This window comes from Hypanus sabinus, chromosome 17 (assembly GCF_030144855.1).
Source record: "Hypanus sabinus isolate sHypSab1 chromosome 17, sHypSab1.hap1, whole genome shotgun sequence".
Taxonomy (NCBI): Eukaryota; Metazoa; Chordata; class Chondrichthyes; order Myliobatiformes; family Dasyatidae; genus Hypanus; species Hypanus sabinus.
Genome location: NC_082722.1, coordinates 26,041,133 through 26,061,471, shown reverse-complemented (window position 1 = coordinate 26,061,471; position 20,339 = coordinate 26,041,133). Strand labels below are relative to the sequence as shown.

At 38.9% G+C, this 20,339-nt stretch overlaps 1 protein-coding gene across 1 annotated transcript in view; it reads left to right on the top strand.

Annotated features, from left to right (window-relative positions):
* LOC132406760 (BTB/POZ domain-containing protein KCTD19-like) overlaps window positions 1-20,339 on the top strand; it is a 57,406-nt gene that overhangs the window by 7,606 nt on the left and 29,461 nt on the right. The window contains exons 2-6 of the mRNA XM_059992704.1: window positions 465-781; window positions 8,478-8,625; window positions 14,245-14,436; window positions 17,432-17,563; window positions 18,893-19,115. Of these exons, the coding sequence (XP_059848687.1) occupies window positions 491-781; window positions 8,478-8,625; window positions 14,245-14,436; window positions 17,432-17,563; window positions 18,893-19,115 (986 nt within the window). The 5' untranslated portion in view covers window positions 465-490. The remainder of the gene's footprint in view (window positions 1-464; window positions 782-8,477; window positions 8,626-14,244; window positions 14,437-17,431; window positions 17,564-18,892; window positions 19,116-20,339) is intronic.

Here is a 20,339-nt window from a genome sequence, read left to right as displayed (position 1 = left end):
TTATGTTTGGGTATTTTGCTCTGAAGGGACAAGGGGCTATAAGACATTTGAATGGTTCTTAGTGAAATAAGATGAATTCTTGACCTTATAATCTACCTAATAAGATCTTGCATCTTATTGTCTATCTGCACTGCACTTTCTCTGTAGCTGCTGCACTTTATTCTGCATTCTGTAGTTGTATTTCTCTTGTATTTATCTTGTATTATCTCAATGCACCGTATATTTGATCTCTATGAATCGTATGCAGGACAAGTTTTGCTCTGTACCTCAGTACGTGATGATGATAAACCAGTTCCAATTCTAAACAAATATTCATCTGTCTACCATGAGTAAATTGTTTCTAAGTTCTGTTTGTTTAATCTAGAGTATACGTGGTACAAAGTACTTAAATAATTTGATACAGGAGCTAACTGTAATGTGCTTCAGAAGAGTAACTAAACATTATTTTCTGTTTAATTTTAAAGCAGTTCCACAAAAGGGAAGAAATATAATGGCACCAGGAGACTATCAGGAAGAAGATTCTGTCTATTTCAATGTAGGAGGCTGGTTCTTTTCAATTCCAAAGTCAAAACTTTTACAGTTCCGTGACTCAGTATTGTGGCAAGAAGCTTCCAGTCTTCTTCATTCTGATGATGCCAGACTTTTTATTGACCGAGATGGATATACTTTCCGCCATGTTCACTATTATTTGCATACATCAAAGCTGTCTTTCTCTTGCCTTTCTGAAATTAGTTTGTTGTACGAGCAAGCTACATCAATGTGTCTAACACCTCTGCAACAGGTATTAATAACGGATAATATGTAGAACAGCGCATGATTGCAAGTCCAATAGGATAATGTTTGTATCCTTGTGGACAGTAATATCTCTACCTTGTAAAGGTTGTTCCCAGGTTAAGAACTCACAACTTACAGGTTCCCTTGTTCTCAAGTCAGATCCAATGATATTAAATTCAAAAGTCTAACTTGCATATGTACGTTTGTTCCTATGAGAGCCAAAACTACTGTTATTTCCCATTTCTTTCCACTCTCAACAGTCATGTGCTTTTCATGCTATTCATTACAATACTGTAGAGATATGGTTATAGTGAATGAATTTTTTTGTGCATTTTCTGACTTATGAACAAAATCGGTAAAAAATGGAACCTGTTTGTTACCTGGGGACATTGTGCATTGTTGCAGAAGGCATGGTCAAAAATAGTTAAGCGTGTTCATCAGACATCTAATATTCCCATTGATATGGTGAGCAACTAAAATATGGTAATTACGAAATCATTCGTATACAAATCTGTAGATGTGGTACAAAAGTTGGATATGAGCAAGCAAAGATGGTCCAAAAATTTAGCAAGATTTATAGCGATATTAATTGATTTGTCATAGAAAATGTGTTCAGTCTGAATTTGGATTTAATTACTAAAAATGCCTTAGAAATGTGTCCTGACGAAGGGTCTCGGCCTGAAACGTTGACAGTGCTTCTCCCTATAGGTGCTGCCTGGCCTGCTGTGTTCCACCAGCATTTTGTGTGTGTTGTTAGAAATGGAGGGGCTGGTTTGGTTTCTTTGGATTTGTTTGGGAGCCTGGATACTTCCTAAATAAGAGGTAGTCCTGCACATTGTGGTTTGGCTGTATCAAATCATACCAGTGCACCTGGTATTTTATGATAAGCAACATGGCCCTACAAACATGTGAACTCCACAAATTTCAGATGTTTAGATTTTATTATTCAAATCAACATTAAAAATCAGTTGTTTATATGTCCCACGTACAATTAAAAGTGATAGGATTGAATGGAGTAATTTTCACATTCATTAATAGTTCATGTTATTCGGCACCTTTTTATTTATTTTTAAAATAACATTCTCACAATTATTAACAGGGACATTGAGTTTATTGCCATGCCTAGTTTCCTGAAATAAATGGTGCATAGTACAACTTGGATTTAAAAAAAAAGATTCAATCAGTTTGTGATAAGACACATCCTAAATAAGAGGTATTCCTGCACATTGTGGTTTGTCTGCATCAAATCATACCAATGCACCTGGTTGGAAAAAAACTGCCTGAGATCCTTTGTAAAAGGACAGGTATTTGCAATGTTTGGTGGTACCCGAAAAGGAAACCTGCACAGGCCTTGATAATTTGCATTGTAATTTAGTACAGCTGCTAGCACTTCGCTCAGTTACTTGTCACTGGAGCTCCAGCCCTCAAAATCAATATTCTACTAAGTCAATACAACAGTGGTGAGAATACTTACAGGGAAGAGAATATACACTCTTTCTTTGACATAGATCTCCTTAACAGGGATGTGTTGGAGCACAAATTATTTATCCTCTTTACCAAAACAGAATTAAAAAGGTGGCAGAGAGTTTCTACTGAAGTGCCCTCTGGAATTTTAGAGTAATGGCTCAAATTCCATGATTTTCCAAGATATGCCAAGTTAAGTGCTACAACACTTTGAACTGTGCCATATTTGTACTGATTTCAAATACAATACGGTTACATAGAAACATAGAAAACCTGCAGCACAATACTGGCCCTTTGGCCCACAATACTGTGCTGAACATGTACTTACTTTAGAAATTACCAGTGGTTACCCAGAGCCCTCTATTTTTCTAATCTCCATGTAACTATCCAAGAGCCTCTTAAAAGACCCTATTGTATCTGCCTCTACCACCGTTGCCAGCAGCCCATTCCACGCACTCACCACTTTCTGCATTTAAAAACAAACTTAACCCTGATATCTCCTCTGTACCTACTTCCAAGTCCCGTAAAACTGTGCCCTCTCGTGTTAGCCATCTCAGCTCCGGGAAAAGCCTCTGGCTATTCACACAGTCAATGCCTCTCATCATCTTGTACACCTCTATCAGGTCACCTCTAATCCTCCATTGCTCCAAAGAGATAAGACCAAGTTCACTCAACCTATTCTCATAAGATATGCTGCCCAATCCAGGCTACGTCCAAGTAAATTTCCTCTGCACCCTTTCTATAGTTTCCATAACCTTCCTGTAGTGAGGTGACCAGAACTGAGCACAGTACATAGCTACTTGAAAGTTGCAACACAGCTGGGCCGAGGGATGAAGGTTTGCTTTTACCAGTGAGAATATTGGGGTGGCAAAGTGGAGATTCATCTCTATCAAAGGAGGTGTAAGCTGCTCATTCCCTCCGCTAGCCTGCAGGTCACCTTTGGGCAGATGCAGCAGCTGCTTAGCCACCTGATCATGTTCATGTAAAGCCATGGGAGCAGGTGGTGGATGGTTATATGAGTAGCTGGTGCATATCAGAAGTCTATGTGACCAACTGATGCCAGGTGATCTCTGAAGTGTATTGATAATAGTCGGACCACCTGTCTTGTAAAAGCACTGCCCGGAAGAAGATGCTCAAAAAATGTTCATGTAAAGCCATGGGAGCAGGTGGTGGATGGTTATATGAGTAGCTGGTGCATATCAGAAGTCTATGTGACCAACTGATGCCAGGTGATCTCTGAAGTGTATTGATAATAGCTGGACCACCTGTCTTGTAAAAGCACTGCCCGGAAGAAGATGCTCAAAAAATTCCTTTGGAAAAATTTGACAAGAACAATCATGATTACCTACGTCATACAAGATAGTATATAGCAAATGAGTCAGGATATTGAGTACAGGAATTGCAACATCATGTTGAAGCTGTACAAGACATTGGTAAGGCCACATTTGGAGTACTGTCTGCATTTTTGGTCACCCTGTTATAGGAAGGATGTCATTAAACTGGAGAGGATGTGAACAGGATGTTTCTGGGACTGGAGGGCTTGGGTTTATAAAAAGAGTTTGCATAGGCTCAGGCAGTTTCCTTGAGTGTGGGAGACTGTGGGGTGACCAAAAAGAGGTTCATAAAGTCATTCAGGGTGTTGATAAGGTGAATAGCCAAAATCTTTTCCCTGGAGTAAGAGAGGGTATACCATACTGTATAAAAGTCTTAGACACATTTGTATAGTTAGGATGTCTAACTATAGGTAAGACTCTGTATGGTACTGCAGTAATTTTATGTATTTCAATGTACTGCTGTCAGAAAAAGAAGCAAGTGTCATGGCGTGTGAGTGACGATAAATCTGATTCTGATACAGATCTCTTTTTGTGGACTGAGAGTGGGAAATGAGCAAGGAGAGGAGAATCATAGTTGGGAAAAGGGGAAGGGAGTGGGGAGTGAGTGGGAGGCACCAGAGAGACATTCTGTACTGATCAATAAACCAATTGTTTGGCCTGGTGTCTCAAGGCTGGGTGTATCTGCACCTGTACCACCCCCTGACATGGCATTCCTCTATCACCTGTCCTGTACCCCTTCTGCAGTGCTTCATCCTCACCATTCCCAAAGTCCTTTGCTCTCGCGCAATTTACCTGTGCAAAGTTGCTATCTGCTCCATGTTGACAAATACAGTACTGGGCAAGTCTTAAGCACCCTAGCTATAAATGTGTACACAAGGCTTTTGTGTAAAACTTCTGTTTTAAGTTAAGAGGGATGAGATTTTAAAGGGACTTGAAGAGTAACTTTTTCCCAGATAGAGGGTGTTGTGTGACATAAGCTGCCAGAGAAAATGATAGAGGTGGGTACAATTACAGCACTTAAAAAGCATTTAGACAGGTGCGCAGTTTGGAAAGGCTTAAGAGGGATAAAAGCCAAAGGCAAGCAGGTAGGATTAGTTCCGTTTGGCAACTTGTCTGCACAGATGAGTTGTGTCTGTTTCTCTGCAACCAACACTATGATAACCAGTGGCAAACTCAAATTTTGTGTGGCATGCTATCTTTCTTCTCTGGCAGTCAATATCCTGCATTTGTTAAGTCAAGGGTTAAGCTCTCCTTGATGTTTTTACAGCAACATTGCATGCAGAAATATTTTTCAAGTTTACTAATTAGTACATTCTCGTACTTCTGTAGCAGGCATCCTGACATGCTACATGCTTTCTGCATTTTTTATATTTTGTAAATATCTGCATTTTGGTTTTTAAATTCCTCACGAGTCTCACTGCATGAATTAATACTTGATGCCTGCCTAACTAATAATGGCTGTCCAACTGCAGAATCTGTTGTACTGTAGATCTGGGTCACAGAATTATAACTTCCCTGGCTTTGTCAGTAGTGAGATTGAGAGAATTGTAAATATCATTGTTTTCATAAAGTACCACAGGTTTGTGCAGCTCACAGAATTTCATTCTGAGGGTGCTGATAGTATTCTCTTGTTGGATCTCTGGTGATCCCTTTTCAATAATTAAAATGGCACTCTGATTAATGTGGATTGGAGGTGGATGGCAAGGAAGAAACCTTTGTCCAAAAAACTTTCAAGTATTCTAATGGGCAACTGCAAATTGTATATTCAAAGTATGTAAGCCTCTGAAATTCATAAAGAGTTCCTGATTAATAGTTGTAATATATTTCAATTAAACAGGTCTAATTTACCTCACCTTGAAAATCAACAGAAATGTTTACTTGTGCCTGAACTCTGGATATGTTGTTGCCTAATATGGAATATGCCATCCTTGTAGAAATAACACTCTGACTGTCAGAACATGGAAGAACCATCACAATCTCCCACATCCCCTGATGATCTCATGATTTCAGTGTTGAAGCTGATGTGTGAACTGCCTTCAGGAAGGTCTGTCCACAAAAAGCATCCAGGCTGGATGGAGTAGATGGCCACATAATACAGACATGTACTGGTCAACTGACTGGTGTATTCACTGAGATATTTAACTTCGCATTTTATCAGTGTGTGATACCCACCTGCTTCAAGCAAGCTTCAATTATACTGGTGCCCAAGAAAGTGTTGTGACCTGCCATAATGACCATCATCCAATTGCGCTTACATACACGGTGATGATGTGCTTTGCCTGAGAGGCAATTTAGATCTGCTCCAATTTGTCTACCAGAGTAACAGGTCCACATAAGATGCCATCTCATTGGCTCTTCACTGAATCCTGAAACATTTGGTCAGCAAAGATGCATACATCAGGATGCTCTTTATTGACTACAGCTCAACATTCTATGCTATTATCCTCACAATGAATCAATAAGCTCCAAGTTTTGACCTCAATACCTCCTTGAGCAATTGGATCCTGGATTTCCTCACCTGTAGATCCCAGACTCTTTGGATTGTCAATGACATAGCCTCTATATTCTCCACCAGCACATGTATGCCTAAGGCTGTTTACTTAGCCCCCTACTCTACTGGATTTATACGTATGACAGTTTGGCCAAGTACAGCTCCAATGCCATATTCCAAATTTGCTGAGAACACCACTGTTGCTGGTTAAATCAAAAGTGGCGATGAATAAGCATATAGAAGGGAGATTGAAAATCTGGCTGAGTGGTATCATTACAGCAACCTTTCACTCAATGTCAGCAAGACTAAGGAACTGATTATAGACTTCAGGAGAGCAAAACCAGAAGTCCATGAACCAGTCCTTATCAGAGAATCAGAAGTAGAGAGGGTTAACAACTTTAAATTCCTGGGTGTTACTATTTCAGAGGACCTATCCTGGACCCAGCACCTAAGTGCAATTGTGAAGAAAGCACATCAGTGCCACTACTTAGGATTTTGCAAAGATTTTGGGCTGACATTTAAAACTTTGACAAACTTCTGTATCTGTGTGGTGGTGAGTATATTGATTGGGTGCATCACAGCCCAGAATGGAAACAACAGTGCCTTTGAATAGAAGATCCTACCAAAAGTCATGAATTCGGCCCAATGCATTGTAAGTAAAGCGTTCCAAACTATTGAGCATATTGACTTGAAATGCTGTCATAGGAAAGCAGCATTCATCATCAGAGATCCCCACCACCCAGGTCATGCTGTCTTTGAACTGCTGCCAACAGGAAGAAGGTACAAGAGCCTCATGACATACACCAGCAGGTTCAAGAACAGTTACTACCCCTCAATCATCAGGCTCTTGAACAAAAGGAGATAGTGACATTCAACTTCACTTGCCGGAACATTGAAATGTTCTCACAGCCAATGAACTCACTTTCAAGGACTGTTCATCTCGTGTTCTCATTATTTTTTGCTATTTATTTATATTTACATTTGCAGAGTTTGTTGTCTTTTGCACTCTGCTTGATCTTTTGTTGATCCTGTTATAGTTAATATTCTATAGATTGTTGAATATGCCCACAAAAAATGAATCTCAGGGTTGTTTATAGTGACATCTATGTACATTGATAATAAAATTAACTTTGAAATAATGTGAATATGAGAAAAATGTACAAAAAGATGAAATTTACATTGGACATTTAGAAATTGTTTTCCAAACTATATTTTAATTTTTCCTATTTTCTCAACCATTAGGAGTGTATTTTTGATGGCATATTTTGACAAGCAGAAGACTGTACAACAAGCAGCAAAAGCTATAAAATTATCTATGTAGAGGTAGCTTTACTGTTTACAAGACAAAGTAACCTAGCCATATCAATAGTCTTCAGAAATTGTCTGTTTCATATCAGTTGTTGCATAACTGGGACTTGTGGTATGCACCAGCTGCTCATACAACCAGCCAAAATCTGTTCCCATAGCTTCATATGACGCTGATCGGGGGGGGATCAAAACAGCTGATGCACTTTGCCCAAGGGTGACCTGCAGGCTAGTGGATGGAAGGAGCACCTTGCACCTCTTTTAAGATGTATCTTCACCCCACCACCCTCCTGCTTCTAATACTAGTGATTAAATATGCCTTAGCATTTCCAGAGGGATCTGGCAATGCAGTGTAGCGGCTTCATATACTAGTAGCATATATTGGAAAACTGAGCATACTGCCCACAGTTTTTTTATCTTGTATTTATGTATGAGTAAGCTGCTTAGTGACCAGCAAGTACTCAGAAATACCTCGGTGGTACACAACCTCACCAGACTGACTGTTTTGCAGATAAAGGAATTTTGTAATCCATTGCTTTCAATAATATTGAAACATCAAGCCATAGAGGGACACCTAGCTAGCAAAAATTCTAATCTTCAATTTTTAGTGATGAAAGAAAGAGCTAACTGATTTGTGCTACTTGCATAATTATAGTTTGATTACTAAGCAGCAAGCACTGCATGGTGTTACTAAAATCAATCACTTGCTTGATTTCTTGGCTCAAGAATGATGTAATTGGTTGAAAAGCCAAAGAAGGAAAAATCTTCACACAAAATGCTGGAGGAACTCAGCATATTAGGCAGCATCTCTGGAAAAGAGTACAGTTGATGTTTCAGGCGGAGACCTTTCAGCAGGACAGTCTCGGCCTGAAATGTCAACTGTAATCTTTTCCATAGATGCTGCCTGACCTGCTGAGTTCCTCCAGCATTTTGTGTATGTTGCTGGGATTCCCAGCATCTGCAGATTTTCTCCTCTTTGTAGAAGGAAAGATATTAACTGTTAATTTGTAAGGTTTTGTTGCAGGGAAAAGTGTTCTGAGAATGTGTAGAACTATTTCTTACAAATAGCAACTTGTGCAAGATGTACTGATTTGCAAATATGTTAATAGGCTTTGGATAATTTGAAAGAAAATAAACATCATTTGCGTGTACGACATGAAGATGTACCAGTCACTCAAAGAGCCTATAGGAATTACTGGAGAACAAGATGTAACAGTAAACCTTCAGACTTTCAAATTAAAAGTCCAGCATTCACAGGTAGATTAAACCAGTAAATTTTTCAAGATATTTATTGTCAAAAGTTAGATCATTGGTGATTTTTGATAATTGTAAAGAAAATTATTTGTAATGCCCTGGGTATGATTTCTTCTGCTATGCTGTGAAGTATTTTTATTTCAGCAGTTTTCTGTAAAAGCAGTGTGTCCTGCTTTAATAGTGTGTTTTGGTTTCGGCTAAGGATAAGGAGCCATGTTGCTCAACTTAATGTTGTGTCAGCCGATCAGGACTGTCTGTGTACATTTCGTAACTTTCTGCCCGGTGGGATGTGAGAGAAGATTCTAGAGAACTGGGCAGGATGAGATTTCTGAAGGACAGTAGTCTGGTCTGTGTGTGTTTTTGGTGGGAGATGCAGAGAGTACCAGGGAAGACGCCTGGAGGATCCCATCCAAAGAGGACACTATAGTGCCATAAGTAAAGCGATACACATCTCTTCTATGGAAATGAGCTCCAATGTTTATGTGCACATTTAGACTGGTTTAACTGTCATGGGCCCTTTTATCTTGCTTTTCTTTTCCTGTTAAAGTTTTCCTATGATAAAGTTGAAAAAATGGTAAATATACTTCCTTCATAATTTTATACGGCTGTACAATCTTTCATTATTTGGCAACTGATAATTGTGTGTGAGTAGTATTTGCACAGCATTTGCTACAATCAGTGTTCCTTGGTCAGAACATCTTAACTTTCCTGTTTGGTTGAACCCCAAATCATACCAACCCTAGACATATATTGCTTATGAAAGGTGGCTGTTAGCAGAATAAGTTAATGAGCCAAGTTTGTATATGAATCCAGTGAGAAGGTTGCATTTGTGGGGTGCTCGTTCAGGTTTTGGATGCTGTGTGAATGCTTTATAAAGATTGATTAAGTAATTTATTTGTGTGTTTATTTAAGTCACTGTTTAAACTAGTGTTTATGGAAGGTAAGGTATGTTGTAATTAAGGTACTTTATTATGAATGCTGCAGGGATTAAGGTTTGGTGCGATTCAAAGAGGTTATGCACAAGTAATGATTGTGTTGTGAGCAGGGTGGGTATTTGAACTCCCAACGAAGTGCTACTTAGAGTGGTGAGTTCTGTAAAAGTATTGGGGAAAATTACACTTGTTGAACAATGTTTTGTCCAATCAACTGGAAATGTCATGTTAGTCCAGGCTATCCATGACGTGACTGAAGTTGTGCTGTCTGATAGATGGGCAGGGTCATGGGCAGTCCATATTTTTTAACAGGGGGGGGAGTAGCTGAGGGTGAAGAATTTAAAGTGAAGTGTTCTTCTTTCTGTGAAGTCAGGGAAAAGAATTGTCTGATGTGAAAGATCTAATGAGTCCTTCAGCAGTTAATTTAAATTCTGAGCTGGTTTCAGCTATTATATCACTAGTTGATAAATGCCAAAGTGTATCTGCGGAGAGCTAAACTTACTGAAGCCTGAGAGTGTTCTGTATAGTCAAGCCCATATGAGGCTTTGGCGGAGCAGACATCTCAGTTACTGAATGAGTGATGGTTCTCAGATAATATGAAAAAACAGTGACTGATAGAAAGTTTAAAAAGTTAGGCTGCTGAGGAGGTGAGGTCCTTAAAACAGAAAACTCAGCCACGTCCGTAGGCTACGTGCATGCATTAGAAAGCGTTTTTGGCATGATGGACAACCCAACCGATCTTATGATGAGGTTTAGGCACATGTTCCAGGAGAAAGGGGAGAAACTTTCTACCAATCTTTTCAGGTTAGAGATTCAGCTGCATTGCATGTGCTGTAAGGGGGGCCATGCAACTGGCTGAGATAAATCAATTAAGGACGAAGCAAGTTGTGAAGGGTGCACAGTCACATGAGGTGATCGCTTTAAGTATTCAAACATCTCATAAGATGCACCCCCTCCCTTGTTTGCTGAATTGCTCAGAAAAGTAAAAGAGGAAGAAAATATGTTGGAAGAGTGGGGGGCCTCCACTAGTCAGGTAATGTACTCAGTGATAGCCCCTGTTGCTGAAGCAACTCTTGCTGCCACACAAGTGGAGATTTTGCAAGATGAATTGGAAAAGCCTGCAAGTCAAAGCATCTCAGTTGATGTCAGCTAGTGCTGCAACCAAGTTTGACAAGTCTGATAGGAAACCTAACTCAACTGTAGGACGTGCAAAGCAAAGGAATGATGCTGAAAGGAGTCTTTTGATGAGGGAAATGACCAGTATTTTCTGTTACAACCGTGGAGAGGATGGTCACAGAGCTATACTTGACACAGGTTCTCAAGTTACTTTACAAATCCTTTTACAACTGGTATTTGACATGTTTACCATTGACTCCACTCAGTGCCCTAGAAATTTGGGGTCTTGGTACTGATGATTATCCATATAAAGGTTACTTGTAGTTGAAACTGGAGTTTTTGGAAGCAGATGTTGGATTAGCTGAGACCCTTGTTACACTAGTGTTGGTCTGTCTGGATCCGGTTGAAAAAGGGGAATCTTCCATTCTTGTGGGAACAAATACTTCCATCGTGAGAATGCTTTTGTGAGCATGCAAAAAGAGAGAGGGAGGAAAGGTTTTGAAAACCATGGCCATTCACTCGATGAGCTGTTTTTGAGAAGATGCAAGTTCCTCTTAAGCAGGATGATGAGCATAGATGAGGAACTGTGTGGTTCACCCAGTCCAAACCCATCATGTTATGTCCAGGGGAAGTAGCTAGAATGATGGGGAAACCCCAAGTTCCCTGGAATGCCCAACACTGAGGCCCTCCTCGTGAATGCTCCAGAGGATCATGGAGAAGAGTTGTATTCACCTGCCAGAGTGCTGGTTAGACCTGAACTGCAGAAACCTTCAACTGTCCATTAAAACAGGATGACGGTGATTGTCAGGAATACCTGGGAGAGAGAATTTTCCCTCAGACAGAAGATGCTGATGGTAGATCTTTTCCCTGTAATGGTAATGTTTTGTTTTCCAGTGAGAAAATGGAGAGAGACAGTGTTTTAGATTGGGAAAGAATAGTAAAGTTATTCAACTTTGGTATCTCCCTAGTAGCAAGGAATGGAAAAGGAGACTGACTGAGAAGATGCTGAAGCGCAAAGATGACTTTTTTACTGATGAGTTTTATGGTGGTTGCTCCAAGAGTACTTGTCACATTATTTGTGACAGAGCACTCCCCTTTCAGAGAAATGTCTCGATGGTTATTACCAGTGGAGATTGAAGCTGCTCGACAGCACCTGCTGAAACTGAAGAAAGCTGGCATTATCACTGAGTTCAGAAGTCCCTGTTGGTCGCCCATGGTGGTGAGGAAGAAGAATGGGAAGGAACGAATGTGTGTTGACTATCGGACACTGAACAGATGTACAGTCCTTGACCAATATACTGTTCTACTGATCGAGGATGCTCTTGCCTGCCTGAGTATGTTGGATCTGAGGAGTGGGTATTATCAGATATCCATGAGTGAAGTTGATAAAGAGAAGACTGCATTCGTATGTCCACTTGAAAGAATGCCCCAGGGCATATCAGGAGCACCAGCGACTTTTCAATGTGTTATTGAGAAGACTGTTGGAGATATGAACCTGTTTAAGGTAGTCATGTACTTGGATGATCTCATTGTGTTCAGGATCACACTCGAAGAGCATGAAATGAAGCTACTTAAGGTATTAGACCATCTGAAAGCTGAAGGTTTAAATCTGTCATTGGACAAGTGCCAGTTCTGTAAGTTGTCAGCTATGTCAGAGATATAGTCTCGTAGGAAGGAGTGACTATGGATCTGTTCAAGATGGAGATGGTAACCACATGGCCAAGGCCCAAGAATGTGAGTGTGCTAGGTTCATTTCCTTTGTGTGTACTACCTGAGATTTGGGAAGAACTACTTCAGAGTAAACCACCCTTTGAATCAGTTTCTGTGTGGTTACTCTCCCTTGGGGAAGAAAGGGAGAAGAAGGCGAGGTTTATCTTAGACCTTTGGAGCCTTTTGGGGAAAGATGAGATGCCAAGTGTGAAGAGGCCTTTCAGCTGCTGAAAGAATTGCTGACTAAAGCATGTACTGGCCTTTGCAAACCCTCAGTTGCCATATATACTGCATACAGACACCAGGTGTGAGGGTTTAGACAGTGTTCTATATCAAGACTTTTGCTTTTGTTTGCTGGAGTCTGTCACTATCTGTTTGAAACTGCCCTATGCATAGATTGGAGTTTCTGGCAATGAAATGGGCAGTAGTGGATATATGCTGCCAATTTTCAGGCAAGGATCAACAACAATCTACTGACTTGTATCCTGACCTTGGTAAAATTGGATGCCGCAGGTTGTTGCTGGTTGGTGGCATTGTCTGTGTATAATTTCAACAAATATCGGCTGGGGAGTTGGAACATTGATGTGGTTGCGTTGTTCCAGTGTTTGCATGAGGTGCTGGAAATGGATGGAGAGTGGGAGAGCATTCCTGCCTCTGGTGTTTTAGCAATCTGCCAGTTTTCCACAGTGCGGGAATCAGAGGCAAGGCTACGGCCTGATAGAGCTGTGGATCATTTGGGGGCTTCAGGTCATGCCATTCCTCAGGCATATTGCAATTTGACTGTTCTGAATACAAAGCAGTTGCTTGCCTTAAGTCCTGTGGAATTGTCAGCAGTCCAGCAAAACTATCCTTGTATAGGTGCCATTTGGTCATCAGTTTTCAAAGGGAATATGGGCCAAGTTGAGAAGCTAAAACATCCTACCATTTCCCTGATGAGGCCTCCAACAGTCAGTTAACTATGGATATTGAGTTCTACTGTCCAGATAAGCACCCCAAGGCAGTAAAATATGGAGATTAAGCCATGTAGCAAGATCCCTTGCCTCTCCACCATCTGATGAACCTAAAGGAAGGCACCACTAACCTGCCTTTACCCCTTCTCCTTTCAGTAGAAATATTTTAGAAGGGAATCTTCAATCAATATTTATCTTTCAATGGATCATGCCAGTCAGATCTTCTGATAACAATGTATCCAACTGTATTTGAAAATCAAAACATTGTCGAATGTTTTGTGTGGGGAAAGTGCTAAGTGTTGAAAATCTGAAATAATAGCAAAATTCTGAAATTACTTGGATGAGTTTGAGAACTTGATGCTAATTAGTTTTCACCTGAGCTCTGTTTATTAGTACAAAAATAATCATTAAACTTTGTCAAACTCTATCTCTCAATCTGAAAAGGAGGACAGAGGATGCTAAACTACTTAGCAAATTAGCACTTTTAACATTTAACTTTTAGCATATTAACATGTTTCTTCTTGAGTTCAAACATAATTGCTGTTATTTGCAACATCAGTTCCATGACATGAAACAACACAAGCATAAGAATCATTTTGACTAAGCATTAAAAATGCTGTAATAGTTCACATTGGTATTTCATTAATCTTCTGTGTTTGCTGATAGCCTGCATTCACTAATTCATCAGTTAGAAATATTTTGGTGATCTTATAAGGAAAGCAAATCAAAGGTGAGATACAAACAGCAAAACATGAGCTCCAATATGAGACTTTGCTGCCCTCTGTTGTTCAATATCAAATCAACCATTAAGTCCTTGGAGAAATTGACTTCTAAATGTTATATGTTGAAATGTGATAACTGTTGAGGGGAAATGTTTTTGAAGGCAAATGAGATTTTTTTTTGTTTTGCTTTAGGTTTAACTGATAAAGCTCCATTAGGATTGATAGATACGCCCCTGTTGGATACTGAAGAAGAGGTGCACTGGTATTTTCTTCCTTTAGATCTTGTGAAGAAATACCCTACTTTAATCAATGAAGATAATTTGCTGTGGTTGTGTGAGGGAGTTGTCCTAATAGGAATTGACTGGAGTAATTTTCGATATATAGGTAATTAATCTGCAAATATATTGATACCTCGTTACAAATATAAATCCTGTTAACTTTCTCACAGTCATTTAAGTTTTGTTGCTAAAATTAAGTTACACAAATGTAAACACTCTGTAAGGATTCACTGCTAACATAATGGCCTCTGCAGTGTTTCACTGCTAATATAATGATTTCTCTGTAGCAGCATTGTTTGGGTTATGACTAGAGATAATGGGCTTTGGAATGTGCGATATCCAATGAGATGTCTTTTGTTTCTTTCTTGTGGGTCTGAGAGAAAGTATTCATAGTCTTTTGTTGGTGAGAGACAAAGAGTGGAGAGAGTTGGCAAACCGCAGGACAAAGTGGACGTGGAGCAAGGGTCCGGGAGTTGATGCTCAGAGGAGGTTGATGGGGAACAAGTGGACGGAACCGTGAGCTCCAACGTGCACGTTAGACTGTTTCATTAAAATGGGCCCTTTTTCTTTTTATTTTCTTTACTGACCCTATAATCAGATTATAATTTATAAAGCTCAATTGTCTCTTTGCATATAGCGTACTGTCTAAAATTTTGTGGTACAGATTTGTAACCAGGCAATACATCACATAGCATTCACACAAATGAGATTTCTCAGTTTGGTTGAGCCAGAGGCTGTCTTTCCCTAGACAAATGCATGCTGGCTAAACCTGATGGTTGCACAAGTATTAATATGCTATCTGTACTCTATTTGTGCTGGGATTCCCAGCATATCATGAGCATCTTTTTACTGGAGAACCAGAAATAAGTTACACTTCCTGCAGTGTTACCTTGCATCACAATTATCAACTGGTCATTGACCTTGGTGTTTTCTGTACAATGACTGAATCAATTATTTAAGGAAAAATATGAAAAAATTGAAGTGATTGTTTCCACCTTTAGAAAGGGTGTAGGGGAGTGGTTGTTCAAAAATATATCTTTACTTCCAACTCTCCCCCCCCCCCCCCCACACTCTCTGCTTTCCAGTGATCTCTCCCTCTGGGATTCACTTGTTCATTCATCCTTTCCACTAATCTCCCTCCTTACACGTATATCAGCAAGCAAGAGGTGCTATGCTTACCCATTCACCTCCTCCCTCACCTCCATACAGGACCACAAACAATCTTTACAGCAGAGACAACATTTCACCTGCAAATCTGGAGTTGTCTATTGTATGCAGATCCTGACGCAGTCTCCTTTACATTGGTGAAACCCAGTGTAAATTGGGGGACTGCTTTGTTGAGCACCTCCACTCTGTCTGTCAAAAGCAAAATTTCCCAGTGGCCAACTATTTTAATTCCTATCCCCATCCCTGTTCCAATATGTCAGTCTATTCAGCATGGACTATTCTTCTGCTCTGAGGCCACTCTCAGGGTGAAGAAGCTCCCTCATATTCCATCTAGATTATCTTCAGACGATGGCATTGAACATTGATTTCTCCTTTGGGTAACTTTTTTCTCTTTTTCTTTTCTCCATCCTCTTCCCTCTTACCATTCCCTACTCTGGCCTCTTACATCTTCTCAACTGTCTATTACCTCCCACTGGCATCCCTTCTTCACTTTCTCCCATGGTCCGCTCTCCTCACTAATTAGATTCCTTTTACCTTTCCAACCCATCTGGCTTCACCTATCAGCTTCAAGCTTGTCCTCCTCTCCCCTCAAACCCCTTTTTACTCTGGTACCTTTCACCTTCCTTTCCAGTCTTAATGAAGATTCTTGGCCCAAATGTTGACTTTCATAGTTGTTGAGTTCCTAGAGCATTTTGTGTGTGTTGCTTTGGATTTCCAGCATCTGCAGAAAATCTGGTTTATTAGTTATGTACACCTTAGGTTATGTGTCCTTGCATGATTTACTTCATTGAAGATAACAGACATTCTGAAATATAAACCATAATCTTGTGTAAAATATTACATCATTACAAAACAGCTTGTCTAAAAAAGTTGCAGTAAACAAAATAGGAAGTTTTATATATACTGCTGTCTCCAAGATGAAGATTGCATGTCAGACCTTTGGTTTTATTTGATGAGCATGGTATTAAAAGGCTGATATTCCGTTTCAGACTTCCAGGTCTAATCTGGTGTCAAATTGCAGACTCTTTTCAATTAAATGAGGATTTTTGGTTTTTGGAATAAGGAAGCAAATTATGATTTTAAATGTAGAAGTAATTTTGTTTTTCAAAATACGTACATCAAATTCAATAGTTTTATAAAATGTTCCCAGAATTAAGATATGTAAAAGAAAATGTTTTATTGGCATCAACATCAAAGAACTGTATTTCAGATAAGAACGCTACACAAAAGTATCTAGCCTATTTTCTGTTTCCTAACCAGAATTATGCAACAGTCTTCAATTATTTATTGTACTTTCATAAAGCTTTCAAATTAGTTCCATCTCCCTGTCTATCCCCGGTAAACCCTTATCAGATGGATATTCCATGACTTCTTTGTGCTTCCTCCATCTTAGTAAAAACTGTACACGCATTTCTCTGATCTTTCTGGAGAACCAGAAATAAGCTACACCTAGTTCTGGTTCTTTTCAACCATTTTACAGCATGTAGTTAGAGAACATCCTACCTACAGTTTTCTACAACAAATTTTGTGTGAATGCTATCAGCCAATATCTGACAACTATTTTTATCTAATGCATATACACCTAGTGATTCCCAGAAATCCATTATTGGGTCCATTTTCCTCCTTACTCCTGCACACAGTTCCTTAGTGAAATAACCTGCAAGCCAATCATAATCTATATGTCAATGCAATTCTATAAACAAGCTTTTGTGTTGTTACATTGATAAGTATCTCTTCTTTCAGTTTAGTACAGAGAGCATTTTCTGTCCCTGCCATGAAGCTGTTTTGACTATCTTTTCCTTCTCTTTTTTCTATCTTAAGCATGCAAAGCAAAAACAAATTAGAAAAACATTTATTATTTATTGGGCAATGTTGATGGAATTTGAATCAATTATGTTGAACACTGAAGTCAACATGATCATTCTAATTTTCAGCAAATTTCCTTCTGACTGGCAAACTTATTCTTCCTGACAAACCTTCAGAAACTGAAATTCTTCTGAATGAAATGGAGATGCTTCAAATTCCAGAGCTCATCAAAGCTGTGAAATCATACAGGAGAGACAGGGGTAAGTCTTTGTGTTCCCGAAGGATCTTTTTAAGTAAAATGTCCTGCTTTTAGGATGAAAACATGACAAAGCTGTATAAGGTAACAAATTAAAAACTATTGCGTTATTTGGCAATCTCAAACAAGAGAAAATCTGCAGATGCTGGAAATCCAAGCAGCACACACAACACACGTGTCTCAGCCCAAGAAAATGACAGTACTCATTTCCATAGACACTGGCTGGCCTGCTGAGTTCCTCCAGCATATTTTGTGAGTTATTTGGTAATATCTTTATATTTGGAAAAAAAGAAATGTTGATTTCAGTGGTCTTTTTGTTTTAGACAATTAATGAACATTTAACAGTAACTGCCTATTGGGAAGATTACTTGTGCACAGTTTTTCTTGAATTAGTTTACAAATGTCATGGAAACTTTTAAGCATAATTAGCTGAGACAGAACTAATTACATGTCTACCTTAATATCTGGAATGGAAAATATAAAAACTTAAAAATACGATTTTAAAGATTTGTAACAACATTAATTTTATTTCAGACTACTTTGCTTCTTACATCTGAACTCAAAATTTATTTTGGGTGCTTGTGCCCATAATTGTTTGTACTTCCTAGACTCACATTTTTTTGAAAGGGTAATGCTACTTTTTTTGCAAATAACACCCATAGAGTATATAAGCTGCTGTCAGATTGGGTAGCAAAACAAAGATGTTGATAAGGTGTCTTTCATCATATTTGAATGTCCCAAAGATTCTCTGCAGTCAACTAAATACAATAAAAGTCTGATAATTTGGCACTCTTGGGATTTTAATTTTGCCAATGTGTCAGATTTTCTGGACTATCAGATGTTACTTGCACTATTCCCAAAACTTCCATTTTCTTTACACGTAACACACATATAGGGAGCATGGAAAACAGAATTAAGTCAGTTACAGCTTGTTATACATGGCTGATAGTTCCACAGATAGAGAAAACTTGATGTATCAATGAGTGATCCGAATGCTTAAATTATCAAGAGTTCTGAAACTTGGGTGCTGAATTATCAGTTTTTTTACTGGGTAGAACAGTAATTCAACATTAAAATATAAGAAAGGTTATTGTATAATGTTTGCAGCAGCTTTATAGGAATCATACAATGCAAATCTCTTTACAAAATAAGATGGGTAGATTTTGAATTGACTAATCAGCTATAAAAATATTCTTTAAAGATTAAAATAGGTTTGAAACTTAATCACTAGTCCTCAATGATAATTTTCCACCCTAACAGTAAGTTGAAAATCAATGTTATTACACTTTATTAACAATTGCAATTTTGAGTAACATACCTCATTTTATTATAGCAGGTAATTCCAAAGATGTCTCTATTCCTGGCAATTCTGTGCATCATTCTGAAGTGGGTTGTGACGCTGTAGGCGCTATGGCAAGCAAGCCATTATATGTCCTTGTCCTGGAATTATTAGTGAAGTACCCAGATTCAGCATTAGGACAGCTTTGCATTGAAAGCAGCCTTAATGGGATGAAACTATATATTTTTGGCAATGGAGTTCTTTTTAAACATGTCAGGTACTTTATATTAAATTTGATATTAAATATGATTGATTCTAATTGTTGACTGATATTGAGTATAATGTATATAATTTTGTTTTCATAACTCACATAATATTGAATATTTCATTTCTCAAAGTAATTAAATGCATTCTTGCAATAGAAAATAAAATAATAGTGGTCCTATAGCATTTATAGTTGTATATTTCCCTGTTTGTAGTTATAAACACTACTGAACTCAGTACTATGATTTATTTTATTTTCTTAATTTTTCACATTTTGAATGTTGCTTGAAAGTTCTTAAGTTGTTGTCCATCTTTTGTTGCCTTTGAAGTGGTTGTGAACAGCCATCTTGAACCACTTCATTGTTGCCAATTGCAGCAAGCACATCTAGCATTATTCTGTATTCTGCAGTATTGTGACTGTTAGAAAAACTTGGATATTTGTATAGATACTTCTGGACCATAGGTTTTCAGCTCTTCAACCAGGATGTTGCCTCACCCCCATGTTCTTTCTTGTATCCAGTGATCTTAGCTGGGAGTTTAATTAAATGGACTGAAGATTGTCACCAATCCCAGGAGGAAATTGAAATAGATTGTCCACTGAACATTTCTCACTGATTGGTGTCGCATTTGCTTCATCATGCTGTTTTAACTCTCTCATGCTGGTTCCTACGTCACTCTGGATAGTAGCGTTTTTGGAGCTTGTTTTGTTAATCATTCTTGATTGATCATTGATAGTAAAGACACCTGTATTAAACTACAGCTCCACCTTTAGTACTCTAATTCCAAGCAAACTCATTTCTAAACTCAGACCTGTAACTCAACACCTGTCTTTACAACTGGATCCTTGACTTCCTGACCAACATGCAGCAACACTTCATCTGTGATTATCGTCAACCCTGCTGCCCCAAAAGGCTACATCCTCAACCCCTACTCTGCTCCCCAAACTCTAACGACTACTTGGCCATATTTTGCTTTAATTCCATCCAAAAGTTTGCAGCTGATACCACTGTAGTGGGCTGAATTTCAGATAGTGAAGGATTGGAGTATTGGAAGGAGGTAGAGAGCTTACTGGAATGGTGTGATGACCACAGCCTTTCCCTCATCGTCAGTGAAATTAAAGAGCTTGGTTATTGACTTTCAAAAGGGGCAAAGGCAGTGCACCTGCTCCTGTCTACATCAACAATGCTGAAGCTTCAAGTTTATAGCAGTAAACATCACCAGGTCCAAGCTCATTAAC